Source organism: Arachis hypogaea, chromosome 7 (assembly GCF_003086295.3).
Source record: "Arachis hypogaea cultivar Tifrunner chromosome 7, arahy.Tifrunner.gnm2.J5K5, whole genome shotgun sequence".
Classification (NCBI taxonomy): domain Eukaryota; kingdom Viridiplantae; phylum Streptophyta; class Magnoliopsida; order Fabales; family Fabaceae; genus Arachis; species Arachis hypogaea.
This window is the reverse complement of record NC_092042.1, coordinates 81,582,208-81,599,452: the sequence shown is the minus strand read 5'-3', so window position 1 is coordinate 81,599,452 and position 17,245 is coordinate 81,582,208. Positions and strand designations below refer to the sequence as shown.

The window sequence follows — 17,245 nt, the reverse complement described above, 5'->3', positions numbered from 1 at the left end:
CGCTCCTTAGAATGTAGAAAAAATATACTGCCCCTTTTTTATTCCCCTTTTTCTTTTTTTGGGACGGATTATTCCTTCTTGTTTCACTCTCCATAACCATACCTGTGACCTGTGGCATGGACATGGTTGGATGGATATCATAACTTCTTGTCTTCCATTATTCTCTCCCATTGGAGCTCCGGTCCCATGTTGCACTATAATACACCACAATACATACTCACTGTTCGCGATATCCTTATTATTTAGGTCACAGTTGAAGATATATATCATATCATTACGTTTCATATGTATTAGATAATAGAAGACTTGCGGAATAAACACGTTTTTATATTGTCGCACGTGTTTTTGTCCTGGGCACATCCGGCTTCTAATGAAATTTCACACGACGAACAAAAGACTTTGCCAATGTCATCTTCGGCCATGCGCTCCATGACATGTTTGTTACTTGAGAGCGAAGTTAGTTATTATTTCTAAAGAATGCAATCTTCTTTTTTTTTTTTTCTCTTGGGTATTCCTATACTTGTCATGAAACATCATTTAGAGAGTTGTTATCTATATCAAAACAATTCGCGGCAGAAAAGGGGGGCGGGGAAAAAGAAAAATAAGTTATGTTGGAATATCCTTAGAGAAATAGCTATTGTTTTTTCATCGTTGCATGCTACAAATATTCCTTTAATCTTTGAGGCTCTACTTTCCGGTTTCGAGAGATCATTGTTCATTGGGATAACACAAACAGCTAAGCAACGAACAAATAAAGTAAGAAAGTAGGTTTTAATTAGGGTGGTGTGATCGGTGCTCTGTGGCGTCCACTTTGTGGAGGGCCAAACCAAAAGGAATGATCTGCATATACAGCATGCCACATGTCTCAGTAAAGGTAAGTGCACATATTAGCTGTCTTAAGGGGGAACGTTGTTATTGCGCATTGCGATGAGCATGCACTCAACAAAAGACACTAATTTAATTACTTTTGAGTGCTTCAACCCTTGAACATATAATAATATTAGGTATCAATTATTAAAATTAATTTATTAATTATCAAGAATACATATTTAAATCGTTATGGAGTGTAAAATGTTTATGTAAAAATTGACTATTATCTTAAATTTTTATAGAATATATAGATTTATGTGAATATTAACTATTGTTAGAGGGTGTAATAATTTACATATTTATTTTTTGTTTTTTTTCTCTTTTCACTATCTTGTACTATCATTTATTATACCTATCATTTTATGATAGTAGTTAATTTTTACATAAATCTCTAATTTTTACTAATTTATGATGGTAATTAGATTTCACATAAATTGAATGTTATAGAAGGCTTATAAAAAGGGGAGTTGAATCTATGATCTTCTTTTATTTTAATAAAATAATTCTTTTAAAATAAATTTTCAATCTGAATCTATTTGAACTCAGCAGCAAAAAATTTATGAAACAATTTGTTTTTGTCTAGTGAATATCAGAAAACAGAATAGAGGAGGGAAGAGAGAAGCTGACACCATCATGTATCCTGGTTCAGTTGCCTTATGTAATGCAACCTACATCTAATTTCCACCACAATAGTGGTGGAATTTCCACTATAGTTAAAGTATTACATACACTAATTCTATAGGATTGACACAATTCTTTCACACTCAAGTTCTAACCTAACTTGACTTGGTTATGCTAATACCTAATTCTTCACTCTTAGTACTCACCCAACTAAGAAAGGGGTACCTCACTGGTACAAGATACAAGACACATAATCAACTTAAAGAAATTCGAAATCACTCTAGAATTTTCACTCAAGTGTATCACTCTGCCTCTTTCCACTCTTAGGCTTTGTCAATGACTCTCTCATTCAGCCTTTTACCTCAAGAAATTACAGAAAGATAAACATTAAAAAGAAAATTACAATCTGTAAAACATGAAGGAGATTGATGCTTCAACAGCCTCTTTGCTATGTGATAAACTAGATTTGCTTGCCTCTGATTTAGTTCCTCATTTTGGCGGAATGCTCCTTTGACTAGGAAGCACTGTCCAAGTTGATGAACTTCTTCAGAGAACTCTTCTCAGAACATGAACCTCAAAACACTTGTTATCTCTCCTTGACTTCAGAATCATGAAATATCTTCTTTTGTATCTCATTGCATGTTGTTGAGTCGCTCTCTCCTATGTCAACTCCTTGAGTTGTGTGCTACCAAATTACCATATCACTTTTTCCAGTTAATCCCCAAATTAGAAGTTTGAGTTTGACTTTCTCTTGCTTGACCGAAAGCCTCAAGGAAGTAAAGAGAAACAGTCTTTCAATGGTAAACCAGATCTGAGCCATTGAAGTACTACTTGGTCTCCAAAAAACAATCTTGGTCATAGCAATGTTTATCAGAGATCATCTTTCTCATATATCCCAATTTGGAGTGGCATAGAGTTGGAAAAAAGGAGAAGAAAGCACGATGCATGCAAGAGGAAATAAGTTACTTTTGACCTTTGCCTTAGCCTAAGATGGGTTGATTTTGGTGATTAGACCTTAATCTTTTGCTTAACCTTTCTCTTTCTTTTCTTCTTTGATGAATAGCTTAGAAATTAAGCTTTCTCTCTCTTCTCTGTGTTCTGTTTGAAGTGACAAAAGGTGAACGTTGCTTTTGGTGAAAGCAATTTGAAAAGATTTGCTTGAGAGATGAAATCGGGTTTGGATTGGTTCTTTTCAAGTTCAGCCCGTTTGCTTTCTATTCAACACCTTTGGGCTTTTATTGTTTTATAGCCCACCGACTTTAGTTTTATTTTCCATCCTATTGAGTTGCTGCTTTGTTTTTCTTTGGCTTGCAACACTTAATCAAATTCAATTAAAAACTAATTAGTTAACTAACCCAATAAAATAATATTTATCATAATCAAATTAATTTAGTTAATTTCTTAACTCAACATAAACTTTTATCTTTATAGTGGTTTATGTATAAATTTTAAAATTTTTATATTCTGTAATGATTTATATAGAATAAATACAAATATAACTATTTTAAAAAATTCGTAATCGGGTGAAATTTGTTTATTATTTATTTATTTATGCAATTTATTTCTATTATGATTTAGGATTTATGGTATAATGTTTATAATTTAATATAAAAATATTTTTTTGGCCAAATATCGAAAAAAAATTAATCTGTATGTTATAAGTTGGATATAATTAGCAGATTTATAGGATATAACTTGAATACAATTAGATATAAAGTCAAATTGGTAACGTTAAGGTCGCTTTAAACCTTAATAGCTTTTATATATATATAATTATGATTCGTTCAATTATAAAAGAACTTGAGAAAGATGAAAAAAGACATACAGTTTTGAACTTGGGTAAAGAATCATCAACTAATAGACATGTATTTTAGTTACCCAACAAGAACAATAATAAAATTAATTAGTTATTAACGTTGTTCATATATGCATGATGTGTATTTTAGTTCAACCTTGACCTACCTTGTTCATTTAATTTGCTGACTGATGCTTTAACCGTTGCTTTCGTTGGTAGTTAGTGCCCCCCCATCCCCGCTCCCCCCTCTCTTCCTCTCCGCAACCAGAAAACATAATATATTCTTTAGTTTAAATTTTGGATATACTGGAATTATTTTATCCACTTTACGAAAATGACCAAGTACCAGCAAGTTATTTACGTTTTCCACGTGTTTACACTTAAATTTTGGTCACGTATTGTTTTTCAATTACAATGCTTTGCCTACGCAATTTTGGTCAATTAAATGTCATGTAGAACCACACGCAATATTGATTAATATAAGCTGAGCAGATTTTGTTTAATGAATGAATTACATTTTAATTGATTTTTTAATACAAAACTAAAATATATATACAAACATTCGACCAAGTCAATTACCTACTATTTTAAAAGTCTGATGAATAAGAGCATGTAATTTAAAGATAGTAGTACAAAAGTCATTTATGCAATAAGTAAGAATTAATTTGAAGTTAAATTACATATTTCTCTTAGTCCGTGACTCCATGATAAGATAGGCAAGGCTACTAGGCTATTAACTGCACGGATGGCAGGGAACCACATCCTCATATCATATCACTGTGATAATCGGTGAGCTAATCAAGCACAAGGTAAAGATATTAGCAACTAAGTGACTAACCTTTGCGATTATCATTGATCAGCCTTAATCCGTTAGGTACATCTTCACAATGCTCCATGTGATGAACGAGGGAAGTGAAGTCAATAGTTCTATTGGCACTACATTCATACTTGGGAGGATAATGGAAACAAGGCTCCATGGACATGGCTCGTTGACAAGGAGGCTCTGGGACTGTTTCCCCATATGGCCTCTTCAGAATCCACGGCTTCAAACCTCCAAGACCATGAGCAACATACCCAAAAGTGGACTTGGGACTAGTAACCAATGCATCACACAAACTCAACAAATATATTTCACTCCATGCCTTAATGTTGTGCATCCCATCATTGGACTTTTGACGCTCTTCATGACTTGGCTGAGAAACTCTTATCACTTCTCCAGTCACTGTTGTGTTCATCATATACATATTTCTCAGCCTCTCCCCATATTCAGAGTATAATGATGCTACTAGAACAGCTTTTGAGATTGTGGCATGGTTCTTCAAAGAAGTTTTCGACTTTCCCATGTCTATTTCAGGAAGAAGCTTGTGCCTGAGGGTGCAGGCTATGATTTCATTGATAATAGTTTGATGTGATGCTCTATGAGTATTGAATACCCTAATCTGCAGGCCAATCTTCTCATTTGCCTTGGCTAAGTGCGCCTGATAGAACTTGCTGATTAATTCCCATGCCTTGTTTGATGGGTGGAAAAGGTAACGTCCTAGATGGTGAAAAATTGTGTCTTTCTGGGGGAACATTTTGCTCAAGTCTTTTCTAAAGGATGGAATCAGAAAAAGAGAAGGGACAAAATATTGATCTGACCATAAAATCATCACGGGAACTCTCTGAAGAACATTTTGACAATGATCACAATGGAAAAAGTTATTATGACCGTCATGGGTATGTTGTAGATTAAGAATAAGAAATGATGGAAAAATCTCCTTTGCATTGTATCCCTTATTGATTAGCATGCTTTCATGCGTTTTGATATGTTTCTGATCCTTCCAATATCGAAAATTCCTGGGCAATAACCATGAGGAATCAGCAAATGGCTCACAAAAGAGATCAGACATATCATCCCCAAATTTGACTAGTAGAACACGGTCTGTGAGGATAGCATAAAGAAATGCTGCAACCAGGGTTAGCATCCTGTTCCCTAGGCCATTGGAAGCTGTCCAGACAAGGTATTTGCACTTCTCACCTGCACCGCTTTTGCTAGATTTTGTGCTCTTTCCCATAATTTTGTCATAGGATTTGGTATGTGGTCCACAACTTCTATGAAGATGTTCATACTTTCGTAGCTTGGATATCAGATATACAGAAGGTTTGTGAGGGGAACGTTTGCGAAACAAGTAAGATTGATACCTACTAATGCATGATCCTTCATCAAATGTGGAAACTAGAAGTCCATCAAGGAGTCTGACACTAGCAAAGCCAACTGTAGATAGGGTTGAATCATTCTTCTCATCTTCAAATGAATGATTCTTTGAACCTGTAGTGTGGAAATAAAGATTTCTTAAATATTGATACCTGGATTCTAAATAATATTTAAATCTAGATTATAATGTGTTGATAGTTTACAGAAGTTATGATAGCTTTGACTCCATGGATGGGAATGAATAAGATGAAACCATGTTAGTATTCATTTTGACACAAGATTCAGCTAGAAATGAAGATCAGATTACCTTAACCAATGGTAACCTACTAATGTTGTTAATAAATGGAAATTTTCTCAAGTCCATAATAATAATCCAGATGTGGATTTAAGTTCAAGAAGTCATAAGTATGTTTCCTATAAAGTACAACCAGATACACCCTTAATAATTGAAACTAATCCTGCCTTGTCTAGAACAAGCACTGTACGATGAAAATAATAAAATGAATTTCAAGTAAGTATATCAGAAAATAAAAATAGGCTGAGATTAAGCTGCAAATACCAGCTTTACCAATATCTGCGTTTGTTGGAGTCTGAGCTTGTTCTTCTGAGCTGATTTGTTGTTTGCCTCCCAACATCTTATCTAACATACAAGTTTGAGAATCAGAAGTTGAGGACAACAGATGCAGTAACGGGTGTAGTATTTAAGACATCTGACAGTGGAAGCAAAAGATGAAGAAATGCTGGCAGAAAATGTTGCAAACAATTGCCTTACCTACCACATTCTGATCTTTTCCTTCCTCAACTTGAACTGTAGCATTGCGACGCCCTTCTTTTAAGACATTCGTAGTAGCATTTTGGGCCCTTGCAGCCAATATGTTAATATTGGAAACTCCCTCAACAAGATCATAGATAGAGTGTTGGTGCATCAGAGTAAGTGTGAATAAAATAGGGAAGGTTATGGAACCCACAACCAATAATGTTCTAAATCTCTTGAAACTCAATCTATCCATTGTCATTTTTTTAAGTTACCCCCACAAGTTCTACATGGCAGAGCGTTGATGGCAGAATTCAACCCCTTCGGAATAGAGGAGACACAAAACTTCAGGTATCAATGGATTTAAATGCTTCTGCCTAGACTAGAACATGTATACATCAAGGTAGCAGGAGAAGAATACCAAAAGAAGTAAGCTGACTGTGTTAGTTGAATAATGCACCCAAAAATAGCTGAATTGAGGAAGATACCAAAACAAACAGCAAAGGCATAAAGAAGATAAATCTCCTTTGTTTACAAGCGAACAAAAAGGGAGGTAACACAGAGAATGCAATTAAAATTTAAAAGGAAGCAAAGGGGAGGAAGACTTTGGAGGATAGAGAGTTTGAATGATGTTGTGGACGAAATGTTATGGAGATCAGATGCAGGACCTCCAACTCGAAGTGAGGTTCCTCAACTTTGCTCGTCTGTATGTGTGTAAAAAACGGAAGGATGAAAATTGGACAGAAAGAGAAAGTGTTATGCTTACTGATTAGGCAACTGATGCAGATTTAAATTTAACAATTATATCCACCAAAGGAGAAAACAATTTAACAGGTAAACATGCATATGGTCAAACATAAAATATAATACTTCAAGAGTCAAAAACCAATACTCAAAGGCAGGATGTGGGCGATATTACCAAAAATATTATAGAGACATGATTCAAATGAATACTGAATACAACTCTAGCGACCACAAAACGGTTTTGGCATGAAGCTATTATCCAAGATCTGAAAAACCAGAGTATATTCTTTAAATTGTGTCTTGAAGAAAATTTGAGTGCAATAAAAGACAAGAATGAGAATGTTTGCCTTCAAAGGGCAAATTAATAAACTTAAATCCTTACAAAATCTCTTCTACCAAATTGTGCTTTTTCAGAAGCTTTATAGGCATCAATCGTCTTCATCACTCCTCCTCTTTGGGTTCTGGTATTTTTCCTCTATTATATTTGCCATAATTAAGGCAGTGTCAACTAGCTTCTTGATGTTAGGAACTTGATAATTCTGGGCCACATAAACCCCCAAAGGCTGTCAGCATTTGTTTAAGATCAAATGAAAAGTGTTCTTAGAGATTTTGTGTGGTGGACGATCATAAAATAAAAATGAACAGAAAGAAACAAAAATGAATGTATATTCTGAGATCAATCTTCCACAAGTAAATCACAGAGAATTTATATAAATGAAAATAAAAGAGAATCAGCTAAGTAAAACTATTGCTCGAACTGGAGTGAACATTCAGGTTACATTACCGCATCACTAATTCACTACCACCTAATCCCACTGTCAAATCCGCTGCAACGCAGGGACTGAAGAACCTGCTCTACTTATGGATTGCAAGCCCTATCAAATTGCAATCCACCTTCTTCCTTGCTTCCCTTTCCATACTCAATTTTCCCTCCTTTTTTGGGCATATTTTACCTTATCATATAAATATCACCCCAATTTACTGATTGGGGTTTAAATATGAGGGAAAAACAATTAGGAAGTTAAAAATCAACTTAAGAATAAGACGTGGTTTTAATTTCTTTTTGGCATAATTTGGTGAGTTAAGAAAAACAGGAATTTGACCTCTGATTCCTTCATCAGTAAGTACTTACGACAGGTAAGGGGTGTCCCTGGTTTCAATTTGAATTGGTTTGGAGCTGAAATGTAATCTGATCTAAATACTATTGTTTGTTGTGGTTCAGTTTGAAGTTGACTAAACTGAATGTTTCCAAAGGGTTTAACAGAACCAGCAAAGATTCTGAGAAATATTCGTTGATTCAATAATCGGTATTCCACAAAATCATATGAAATGAAGTCACTAGCATTGAAGTAGATTTGGAGTTACGATTCATCAACAAAATTCATGTTCAAAGTTAACAAGCTCCTTAATGGATCACACGCAGACACTAAGGCAAATCAACTGATTAAGTTGGAAATACTCACGAAAAGCAAACAATGGTGGATGGAAGTAAGTATTATATAACAGAGCTGATCTTGGCGTGGCTGTCCACCAACATAGGAGGTTCTGCAGTTAACGGCACTTCCGGCTGGAATCGGGCGACGGCAGTGACAACCTGGAACTTGAAGGTCTGCAATGGAGGTCGCATAACTAAACGTCGAGGGAAGTGGCAGTTATAATCCGGGTCGGGTTTGGGAATGGAAGTTCGTTTCCTTGGGATCTGGGCCGGTTTGTTGGCCCGGGTTCTGTCCAAAAACAGAAAGAGACAACACGAATATAAAAAATTCCTAATTTCAAACTATGACCAACAAAAAAAAAAAGAGAAGTGATAAATGAATTAAGAAAAATACTTGTTGAACCTTAACAATAACCAAACTAGAATTAAGGGATGAAAATAAAATAAGTTATTAAAAATAAGTTAAATGAGGCTTGCAAAAAATAAATAAATAAATAAAAGCAAGTGTAACTATAATGTCGGAGAAAACATACAGCCATCATAAGTGTCTTAAATAATCAAATGAGGTAGAGAGATGAATCTTGATGCATGTTTTTCTTCTCTTTCTCTACTTGTGGATCTCTTTTTGGTTTTGTATTCTTATGATTGTCATTCCCATGCACGCAGACTCATCTGCTTGTTCGAACATCGGTATTAATTATATGTATTAAGTTCATCTTCAAATCATAGATATGTTCAATAATTAATATAATTTAGTTGTTGATCCCGTCTTTTATCTTTGGGCATTTGGTATTAAGAATATCAGAGACACATGCATATGCAATCGTTATTTTTTTCACGGCAATATCTATCTGTCTGCTTTGCAATTGTACGTAGGAGCGTTAAACTGCTTGTAATCTTCAAAATGTTTGATTGATTGCATGTCACATAGTAATAGGAGAGCTTTACTAGCAATTATCCAATAATTAATAATGCAATGTCATCTATGTGCATTAATAATTCTTATTTGATTTGGCGTATGCGCTTGATACAGCATATATAGAAATAGATGAGGAAACTAAGATTTAATCTAAAGGGACTAGGGCCGCTTCCTCCGACTGGTGGGAGTGGCGGAATAAGGAGAAACGACAATGCATCAAAATCTTTTGGGGTAGGAATGAGAAGGGGATCGAATGGGCTAAGAGTACTTGGGAGATCCCTGAAAAGTGGAGTGACGTGGGCATCAGTGTTTCCGGAAGATCTTAAAGTGTCTGAGAGAAAAATATTTGACCCTCAAGACAAGACTCTTCTGCAGTGGAATAAATTCTTTCAAGTTTTGTGTATCATATCTGTATCTTTTGATCCCCTTTTCTTTTATCTCCCATATTTCAATCACAAATCATTCTGTCTCGCCATAGACAGCAGCCTGGCAAGCTATGCAGTTACACTCAGAACAATCTTCGATGCTATCTACATCCTTCGCATAAGTTTCCAGTTTCGCACTGCTTTCATTGCGCCTTCTTCTCGTGTCTTTGGACGAGGTGAACTCGTCATAGATCCTGCAGAGATTGCTAAGAGATATTTGCAACGTTACTTCATTGTTGACTTCCTCTCTGTGTTGCCTTTGCCACAGGTTATTAGTTTTTGTTTTGTTTCCTTTCAATTCGGAAATTAATTAAATATTATTGAGTCAATCATTTTTTGTCATGCATGTAGATTGTCGTGTGGAGATACCTTCATGATCCAGCGCGCACAAAGGTATTAGCTACAAAAACGCAACTGTTGAACATTGTCATCCTCCAATATTTTCCAAGATTTCTACGCTTTCTACCTTTGGCCTCAGAGATTAGCAAGACAGCAGGTGTTTTTTCGGAGAATGCTTTGGTCGGCGCCGCATATTACTTGACCTGGTACATGCTTGGCAGCCACGTAAGTGCATCTTAATTAATTGCAACCAAAGTTCATGCAAACTTTACTAGCTACTATGCCTATTATTACTATACATCATCAACCTTCTTGTGATTCTAATGTGCAATGCTCATGTCACAGATAACTGGGTCTGTATGGTACTTATTAGCTGTAGAACGTAATGACACGTGCTGGAGGAATGCTTGCATGGAGGAAGAGCGATGTTTCACGCATTTCTTGTACTGTGGGGGTTCAAATAAGCGTGCTACTGGCTATGAAGAATGGAGAAAGATTAGCCCAACGATTCTTAGGAATAAGTGTTCCGCTGATGATGACGACGCCCCATTTGACTATGGAATTTTCAATCAAGCAATAACATCTAATATTGTTGCATCAATCAATTTCTTTCCTAAACTATGTTATTGTTTATGGTGGGGTGTCCAAAACATAAGGTATTTTCCTAATCAAGCTAGCGTTAATGTATTGATGATTGAGACTTGTTAAGTAGTGTGTTTGAAGGTGTCTATCTGTTAACAGGTTTTACTAAGCTAAGAAGATTCATTCTATTTTGCTTTACGCAGCACACTTGGTCAAGGGCTTCAAGCTAGCACCTACGTTGGAGAAATTCTGTTTTGTATTATATTAGCTGTTTTGGGGCTTGTCCTTTTTGCTGTTTTGATTGGAAAGATGCAGGTAAATGCATGCCAATAAGTGTGGATGAAAAGGTTTCTATAATAATAATTTATTTTGGTCTTGTATCCAGAACTTTCTTCAATCGATGTCTGTCCGTCTAGAGGAAATGAGGATCAGAAGACGTGACTCAGAGCAATGGATGCACCACCGCTTGCTTCCACCAGAGCTAAGGGAAAAAGTTAGACGCTATGATAAATGTAAATGGTTTAACACACGTGGAGTAGATGAAGAGAGTTTGGTTCAGAAACTTCCCAAAGATCTGAGGAGAGACATCAAAAGATACCTTTGTTTGAATTTGGTCAGAAGGGTAAGCTAAGTAGCTATATATATATATATATATAAGCAAAGCATGTGTATGAATGTATTATACATTGATAGATGATGATGCATGGATGGATGGATGATCAGGTTCCTCTGTTTGCCAACATGGATGAGCGGTTGCTGGATGCGATATGCGAGCGGCTGAAGCCGTGTTTGCATACAAAGGGGACGTGCATAATAAGGGAAGGGGATCCGGTGAATGAGATGCTGTTCATCGTACGTGGGCAACTTGAGAGTGTGACGACGGACGGCGGAAGAAGTGGATTCTTCAACAGAGGTTTTCTGAAAGAAGGTGACTTCTGTGGAGAAGAGCTGTTAACATGGGCACTGGACCCAAAATCATCGTCGAATTTACCGTCATCTACAAGGACTGTGAAGGCCATGGATGAAATGGAAGCATTCGCTTTGGAGGCAGAGGAGCTCAAGTTTGTTGCTTCCCAGTTCAGGCGCCTTCACAGCAGGCAGGTTCAGCACACATTCCGTTTCTACTCCCAACAGTGGCGGACTTGGGCTGCCATCTTTATCCAGGCTGCCTGGAGGCGCCACCAGAGGAGGAAAATTGCATCCCTGCACCACATCAACAAGCCTGATGATGACGACGATGATGATCAATCCCATCATGATGATGACAACGACGACGATGATGATACAAAGGCCTTGATTCCATCTTCTTCGTCTTCATCTTCTACTGCTAATACTACTACTACTGCTGCTGCTGCTACTTCTACTATGCTTATTGGGTTAGATTCGGCTATGTATGCTTCCCGGTTTGCAACTAATCTGCGTGGGCAGAGGCCCCGTTCTTCCAGTTCGGAGGGCATCAGCCTTCCCCTCCAAAAGCCTCGAGAACCCGACTTCAGCCATCTTGATGATGATGACCCACGCTAATAATCACTCCCATCAATCACTTCTTCAGCTGCTTCCCCAACAACAATATTACATTTATTTTTGTATTTATTTTTTTCATTAATACAAAATATCGTACACCGAACCCCACCTATGTATATTAATAAATCAAATTAGTTACTTCTCTAGGATTTTCATTCGGTTCAACCTTGATATTGCATTCACAATATGGATAATAATTTCCATCTCTGGGACAAAAATATTTAAACAAGATAGATACTCTAACCAACTTTATAATTATTATGTTTATGTGAAAATATTTTTTTAAATTTTTGAATAATAGGATTAGATTTTGATATGTTATAAAAGTGTTATTTTTATTTAAAGGATGACTAAATAAATAAAACGAAAATATTTAATAACAAAAAAAATTAGCTAAAATCAGTCACAATGTATTTTATTTAGCATTTGTTAATTGTTACCGTGATTAATAAATGTTAAATACGATAAATTTTGACTGTTTTTTTGTCCTTTTAGTATTATGATAAATAAATTACACTTTTAAATAAAAATTTTTCATTAAAAAAAATATTTTTAGCATCTTTATTTAAATAAACGGAAAAGCTCTGCATACAAGCCATTAGGGCTTGTATGCTTTACAAGTTTATTAAATAATAAACTTAAGATACTCGCTCCTCCAGCTACGTTGATTACACGCGCTATATAATATGCCGCGTATATCTAACTTCCAAATTTAAAATATTTGTTTCCTTCTTCGTTTTCGTTATTTTGAGATTTGGTTGTTCTTCTTCTCGCGCGTTTTTGCTCATTCTTCTCCATCGATCTTTTCCTCTTCTTTTCTCACTGGTATGTTCTTCGTTTACGTTCTCTTTTTCTCTCTCTGCAACTCGAGCTTCGTTTTCTCTGTTGATTTGTTGTTTTCTGAAATCAAAGTTCGAACTCGTTTTGAAGATAATGGATCCTTCAAGCTCAGATTCTGCGCTGAATCCAGGCGATGTGGATTATGAATTTGAATCTAACGAAGTTCCTGAGGTTTGATTTACAGTAATTTGTATAGCATTGTGTAGTTTAAAAATTGCTGAACATTGTTTAATTATCTGAAATTTATAGCAGACGCTCGGGTGTAGATCAATCTGTTCTTTGGGTGTATTTTAGCTATTAGTGTGGGTGTATATACACTTTACTGGTTTTTTGTTATTTTTAATTGAGTTGTTGTTGTTCAGTTGTATTATATGTATTATATTAGACATGATTGTGTGTGTTTTTAGTTTTTGAGATGGTGTATTCTGCAGTCTGTGTATTCACAGTTTATGGCTTTAAAGGTCATTCTGTAGTTGAGTTGTTTCGGTTCGGGTGTATCATATAAGACATGATTGGGTGTATTTTGTATCATATCTGTGGGTGTATTCACAGTTCTGACACGGTTTATTGTGCAGCCTCTCTCTGTTGTTGATGACGAGCTTGTTCCGAAGGTCGGAATGACCTTTAGGACCCTTGAAGATGCCGGAAAATTTTACAGGAACTACGCCAAGGCTTCAGGTTTCTCTACAAGAGTTCGGTGCACAAATAGGAAGGGAAACGAGATTAAGAATCAACTGATTACATGTAGCAGAGAGGGAAAATGGAAATCTAAAATATCTCCAACCGAGAAGACCAATCCGACAGCCGGTTTAAACTGTCCTGCAAGAATTTATATACACACATTGAAGGATGTCGGTGCTTGGATCATTTCAAAGGTTGTGCTGGATCATTCACACCCCTGCTGTCCAAGCAAAGCAGAGATGCTCAAACAGCACAGGGAACTAAGCATGTCCATTCGTCGTACGATAGAGAATAACGACGAGGCCGGTATCAGACCAAGCAAAACCTACCAATCATTTGTTGCGGCTGCCGGGGGTCACCGCGAGTTAAATTTCATCGAAAAGGACGTGAGGAATTATATTACCAGGGAAGTGCGGAATGTTTCCGAACAAGAAGATGCAAAGGAATTCGGGAAATATTTGTTAAGGATGAAAGAGAAGAATCCGAATTTCTTTTTCGAGCTCCAACTCGAGGAGGATCAATCGATTAAGCTGGCCTTTTGGGCCGACGCAAGAAGCAGAGCGGCCTTTGAGTATTTCGGAGACGTCATTTCATTCGACACCACCTACAATACAAACAGGTAACAGACTGTCCGTTTTTATGATGCTAAATTAATTTATTTTTACTAATCCGCATCAGAGGTGTATATTGAATGTGTCATTGGGTGTATTCTAAGCATTTGTTGGGGTGTACCTAATGATTTTGCATTCTGGACCATGGCAATTCGTTTCAGGTATAATTTGGTCTGTGGTTCTTTTGTCGGGGTGAATCACCACGGCCAGTCAACACTTCTCGGATGCTCTTTGATGAAGAACGAAGAAATTGAATCATTCAAATGGTTATTTCAATGCTGGCTTCGTTGCATGGGAGGAAACGCTCCGAAAGGGTTTCTCACCGATCAGTGCGCATCAATGAAAAGGGCTTTAGAGGCCTGTATGCCAACAACAGTTCACCGTTGGTGTATTTGGCACATCATGAAGAAGATTCCAAGCAAATTAAACGGGTACAAGGCACACGCCGACATCGAACAACAAATGAGTCATGTTGTTTGGAACTCTCACAGCAAAGACTCATTCGATAGGAATTGGAACGATTTTCTGGTGAATTTTGGTCTTGCGGACAACAAGTGGCTCTCAGGTAATGTGTTTTTAAACTCTGCAGCAGAGGTGTAAATTGTACTGTCTCTCGGGTGTATTTTACTGTTTGTGTTTGGGTGTATTATGCAGATCTGTACGAAGACCGTCACATATGGGTTCCTATCTATCTGGATCACCACTTCTGGGCAGGGATGAGAAGCACACAAAGGAGCGAGAGCATGCATTCATTTTTTAACAAGTACATCACCCATAACAGCTCGCTCATTCAGTTCGTCAAACAGTACGATAATTGCCTCGGAAGCAGGGAGCAAGCAGAGAGAGAATCAGATGCTGCAGATTTTCATACGGTCATACCATGTGCAACCAAATCCCCCATCGAAACTCAGTTTCAAGATGCGTACACCCAAGCAAAGTTTAGGGAAGTCCAAGCCCAATTCAGAGGAAAGGCGAATTGCATCACCAGATTAAAGAATTCTGCTCTAGGCTATTCAGTATACGAAGTCGGAGAACAAGTTTCCAGCTCAATATTGGACAAGTTCGCGGTTACCTACGACTCAGTTGCAGCCGAGGTAAAATGCCAATGTTTATTATTCGAGTCGAGAGAGATACTGTGCCGTCACGCACTAAGCGTGTTAAGCTTCGAACAAGTAAGCCAAGTGTCCCCTAGGTACATACTGGAACGATGGAGCAAGAAGGTAAAGAGGCGACACACACACATCAAGAGCAGCCACGACGAGCCACTAATTGAGCCAAGAAGCAAGAGGTTCGACCAACTTGTTTTCCGTTCGCAAAATATTTGCGAATTTGCCTCCGAATCAGAGGAGCTGACTGCAATTCTGCACCGTGCGTACGACAACATCATGGCTGAGATGGAAGCAGTAAAAGCCAAAAGGAAGGGGACATCCTCTTTATCCCACGAAGAAGCCAACTTGGAATCCGTTAACGAGCTTCAAAGCCCGCCAAGGATTCGAACAAGAGGACGTCCAAAAAACAGGCTAGGTTCAAAGCTGGAGAAACAGATTGCAAATGCCACAAAGAAGAAGAAGACAAAAGTTTTAAGCGAGGTAAATGTAATCTTCTTTAAATCTGTGGCGATTGAGTTTATTTTTCTAGTTAATTGTTTAGCTAATGCGTGAGTGTTATATTCAGATAAACCTTTTTGATGCTGCATCAGCGGCGCATTCAAGTAGCAGCCAATACCAGGGACAAGTTATAAATTATCAGTTCAGGGTACCAGCAGCAGGGGATAACTCTTTGGGTGTATAGTTATAGGGAGTATGGGTGTAAAATCCCTGTTACCTTTGGGTGTATTTTTGTTAATAGACAATTTACATATAGACACATATATAGATACATATAGAACAAGAGCTGTAAAAATTCACAGGTTATGCGCGTATATTTCAGTTGATGTTTTTTTTCATATTTTAGTAGATCTAATTCATTCATTTTGAATACAGCACAGACAATTGGGTGTATATTTTTACTCAACCTCGGGTGTATTATTAGACTAGCGTTGGGTGTAACAATTTATAATATGCGTATGCTTTTGATTTTTTGCTTTATGTTTTACCACCTGTAATACAGTTTTTGAATACATCACAGACAGTTTAGCAGCACAGATAGTTTAACTATGGGAAAAAATATACATTGAATAAATTGAATGGCAAACATTTACATCATTTGTTCAATTTACAAGCTACCCAGTTTCTATATCCTCAGAATTAATCTGACAAAACGGACTCAATAATACAGAGGATGGCTTCGACAGTCTTATAGCACTACTCTCTCTAATTGCGTGATCTCTGTGTCTATTAATCTCACTGAATAGTATCCTCGAAGCGTACTCCACTCTGTAGTGGTCCACCTCCTCCTACAATTAAAAAGTATGTTATGTTTAAACAGAAATATTAATTCAGTAAAGTAATACAGAGTTATATAGTTCTAAAGACAGTTACCTGTGTCCAGTTATCCCATTCATACTTCCCCTTTTTAATGTTTTTCGGCTCTATTAACTCAAGCCACTTCATTACGTAAATAGCGCAGTCATAGCTGAAAACCAAGAAAATAAATTACAAATCTCATTTAGGAAAGTTTACGGTTCAGAGTCACAAATCTATACCTTGTTTTTTGGCCTGAAATTTTAACATATGGGGCTTTTATTTCCTTCTCCTTCTCGCCTTTCTCGAGAGGTTTTCCGCCGGCATATGCTATCAATCTCGAAAATACATATCCCTTAAATACCAAAAGAAGTCAGTAATACACCCGAATCAATGGACAAGATACACCCAATCGAATATGGAATATACACCCAACTCAAATTTCAAAATAGACCTATCTATTAAAGTAAAGAAGACAGAGGGAACTTACAGTGAATTTATTAAGCTGC

At 36.8% G+C, this 17,245-nt stretch overlaps 2 protein-coding genes across 50 annotated transcripts; one reads left to right on the top strand and one right to left on the bottom strand.

Annotated features, from left to right (window-relative positions):
- Nucleotides 1–3,779: 3,779 nt before the first annotated feature.
- LOC112703811 (galactoside 2-alpha-L-fucosyltransferase) lies at nucleotides 3,780–8,708 on the bottom strand. 49 transcript variants are annotated; one of them, XM_072200043.1, is made up of 7 exons: nucleotides 8,442–8,605; nucleotides 7,361–7,541; nucleotides 7,154–7,244; nucleotides 6,656–6,938; nucleotides 6,253–6,555; nucleotides 6,049–6,120; nucleotides 3,780–5,594 (listed from the first exon to the last, which is right to left on the bottom strand). In XM_072200043.1, exons 5-7 carry the CDS (start codon nucleotides 6,494–6,496, stop codon nucleotides 4,120–4,122), a joined length of 1,791 nt encoding a protein of 596 aa, XP_072056144.1. In that variant the 5' UTR covers nucleotides 6,497–6,555; nucleotides 6,656–6,938; nucleotides 7,154–7,244; nucleotides 7,361–7,541; nucleotides 8,442–8,605; the 3' UTR covers nucleotides 3,780–4,119. The 49 variants fall into 49 exon arrangements, with proteins under 49 accessions (XP_072056144.1, XP_072056133.1, XP_072056159.1 ...); XM_072200032.1 differs by having other exon boundaries at nucleotides 6,040–6,120; nucleotides 7,361–7,517; XM_072200058.1 differs by having other exon boundaries at nucleotides 6,040–6,120; nucleotides 6,257–6,555; nucleotides 7,361–7,517.
- A 635-nt stretch (nucleotides 8,709–9,343) lies between these two features.
- LOC112703810 (putative cyclic nucleotide-gated ion channel 8) lies at nucleotides 9,344–12,360 on the top strand. Its single transcript, XM_025755416.3, has 6 exons — nucleotides 9,344–10,025; nucleotides 10,109–10,321; nucleotides 10,442–10,752; nucleotides 10,882–10,993; nucleotides 11,064–11,300; nucleotides 11,402–12,360. The coding sequence occupies exons 1-6, from the start codon at nucleotides 9,462–9,464 to the stop codon at nucleotides 12,200–12,202; spliced, it is 2,238 nt and encodes a 745-aa protein (XP_025611201.1). The 5' UTR covers nucleotides 9,344–9,461; the 3' UTR covers nucleotides 12,203–12,360.
- The last annotated feature ends 4,885 nt before the right edge of the window (nucleotides 12,361–17,245 follow it).

Excerpts from the sequence above, each read along its gene's own strand:
- LOC112703811 (XM_025755423.3), bottom strand. The coding sequence starts at position 6,496 with ATGACAATGGATAGATTGAGTTTCAAGAGATTTAGAACATTATTGGTT. Across the intron at positions 6,121-6,252 it reads AAAAGATCAGAATGTGGTAG|ATAAGATGTTGGGAGGCAAA; the intron begins GTAAGGCAATTG and ends CTTGTATGTTAG. Across the intron at positions 5,595-6,039 it reads CGCAGATATTGGTAAAGCTG|GTTCAAAGAATCATTCATTT; the intron begins GTATTTGCAGCT and ends TCCACACTACAG.
- LOC112703810 (XM_025755416.3), top strand. The coding sequence starts at position 9,462 with ATGAGGAAACTAAGATTTAATCTAAAGGGACTAGGGCCGCTTCCTCCG. Across the intron at positions 10,994-11,063 it reads TTTTGATTGGAAAGATGCAG|AACTTTCTTCAATCGATGTC; the intron begins GTAAATGCATGC and ends TCTTGTATCCAG. Across the intron at positions 11,301-11,401 it reads GTTTGAATTTGGTCAGAAGG|GTTCCTCTGTTTGCCAACAT; the intron begins GTAAGCTAAGTA and ends ATGGATGATCAG.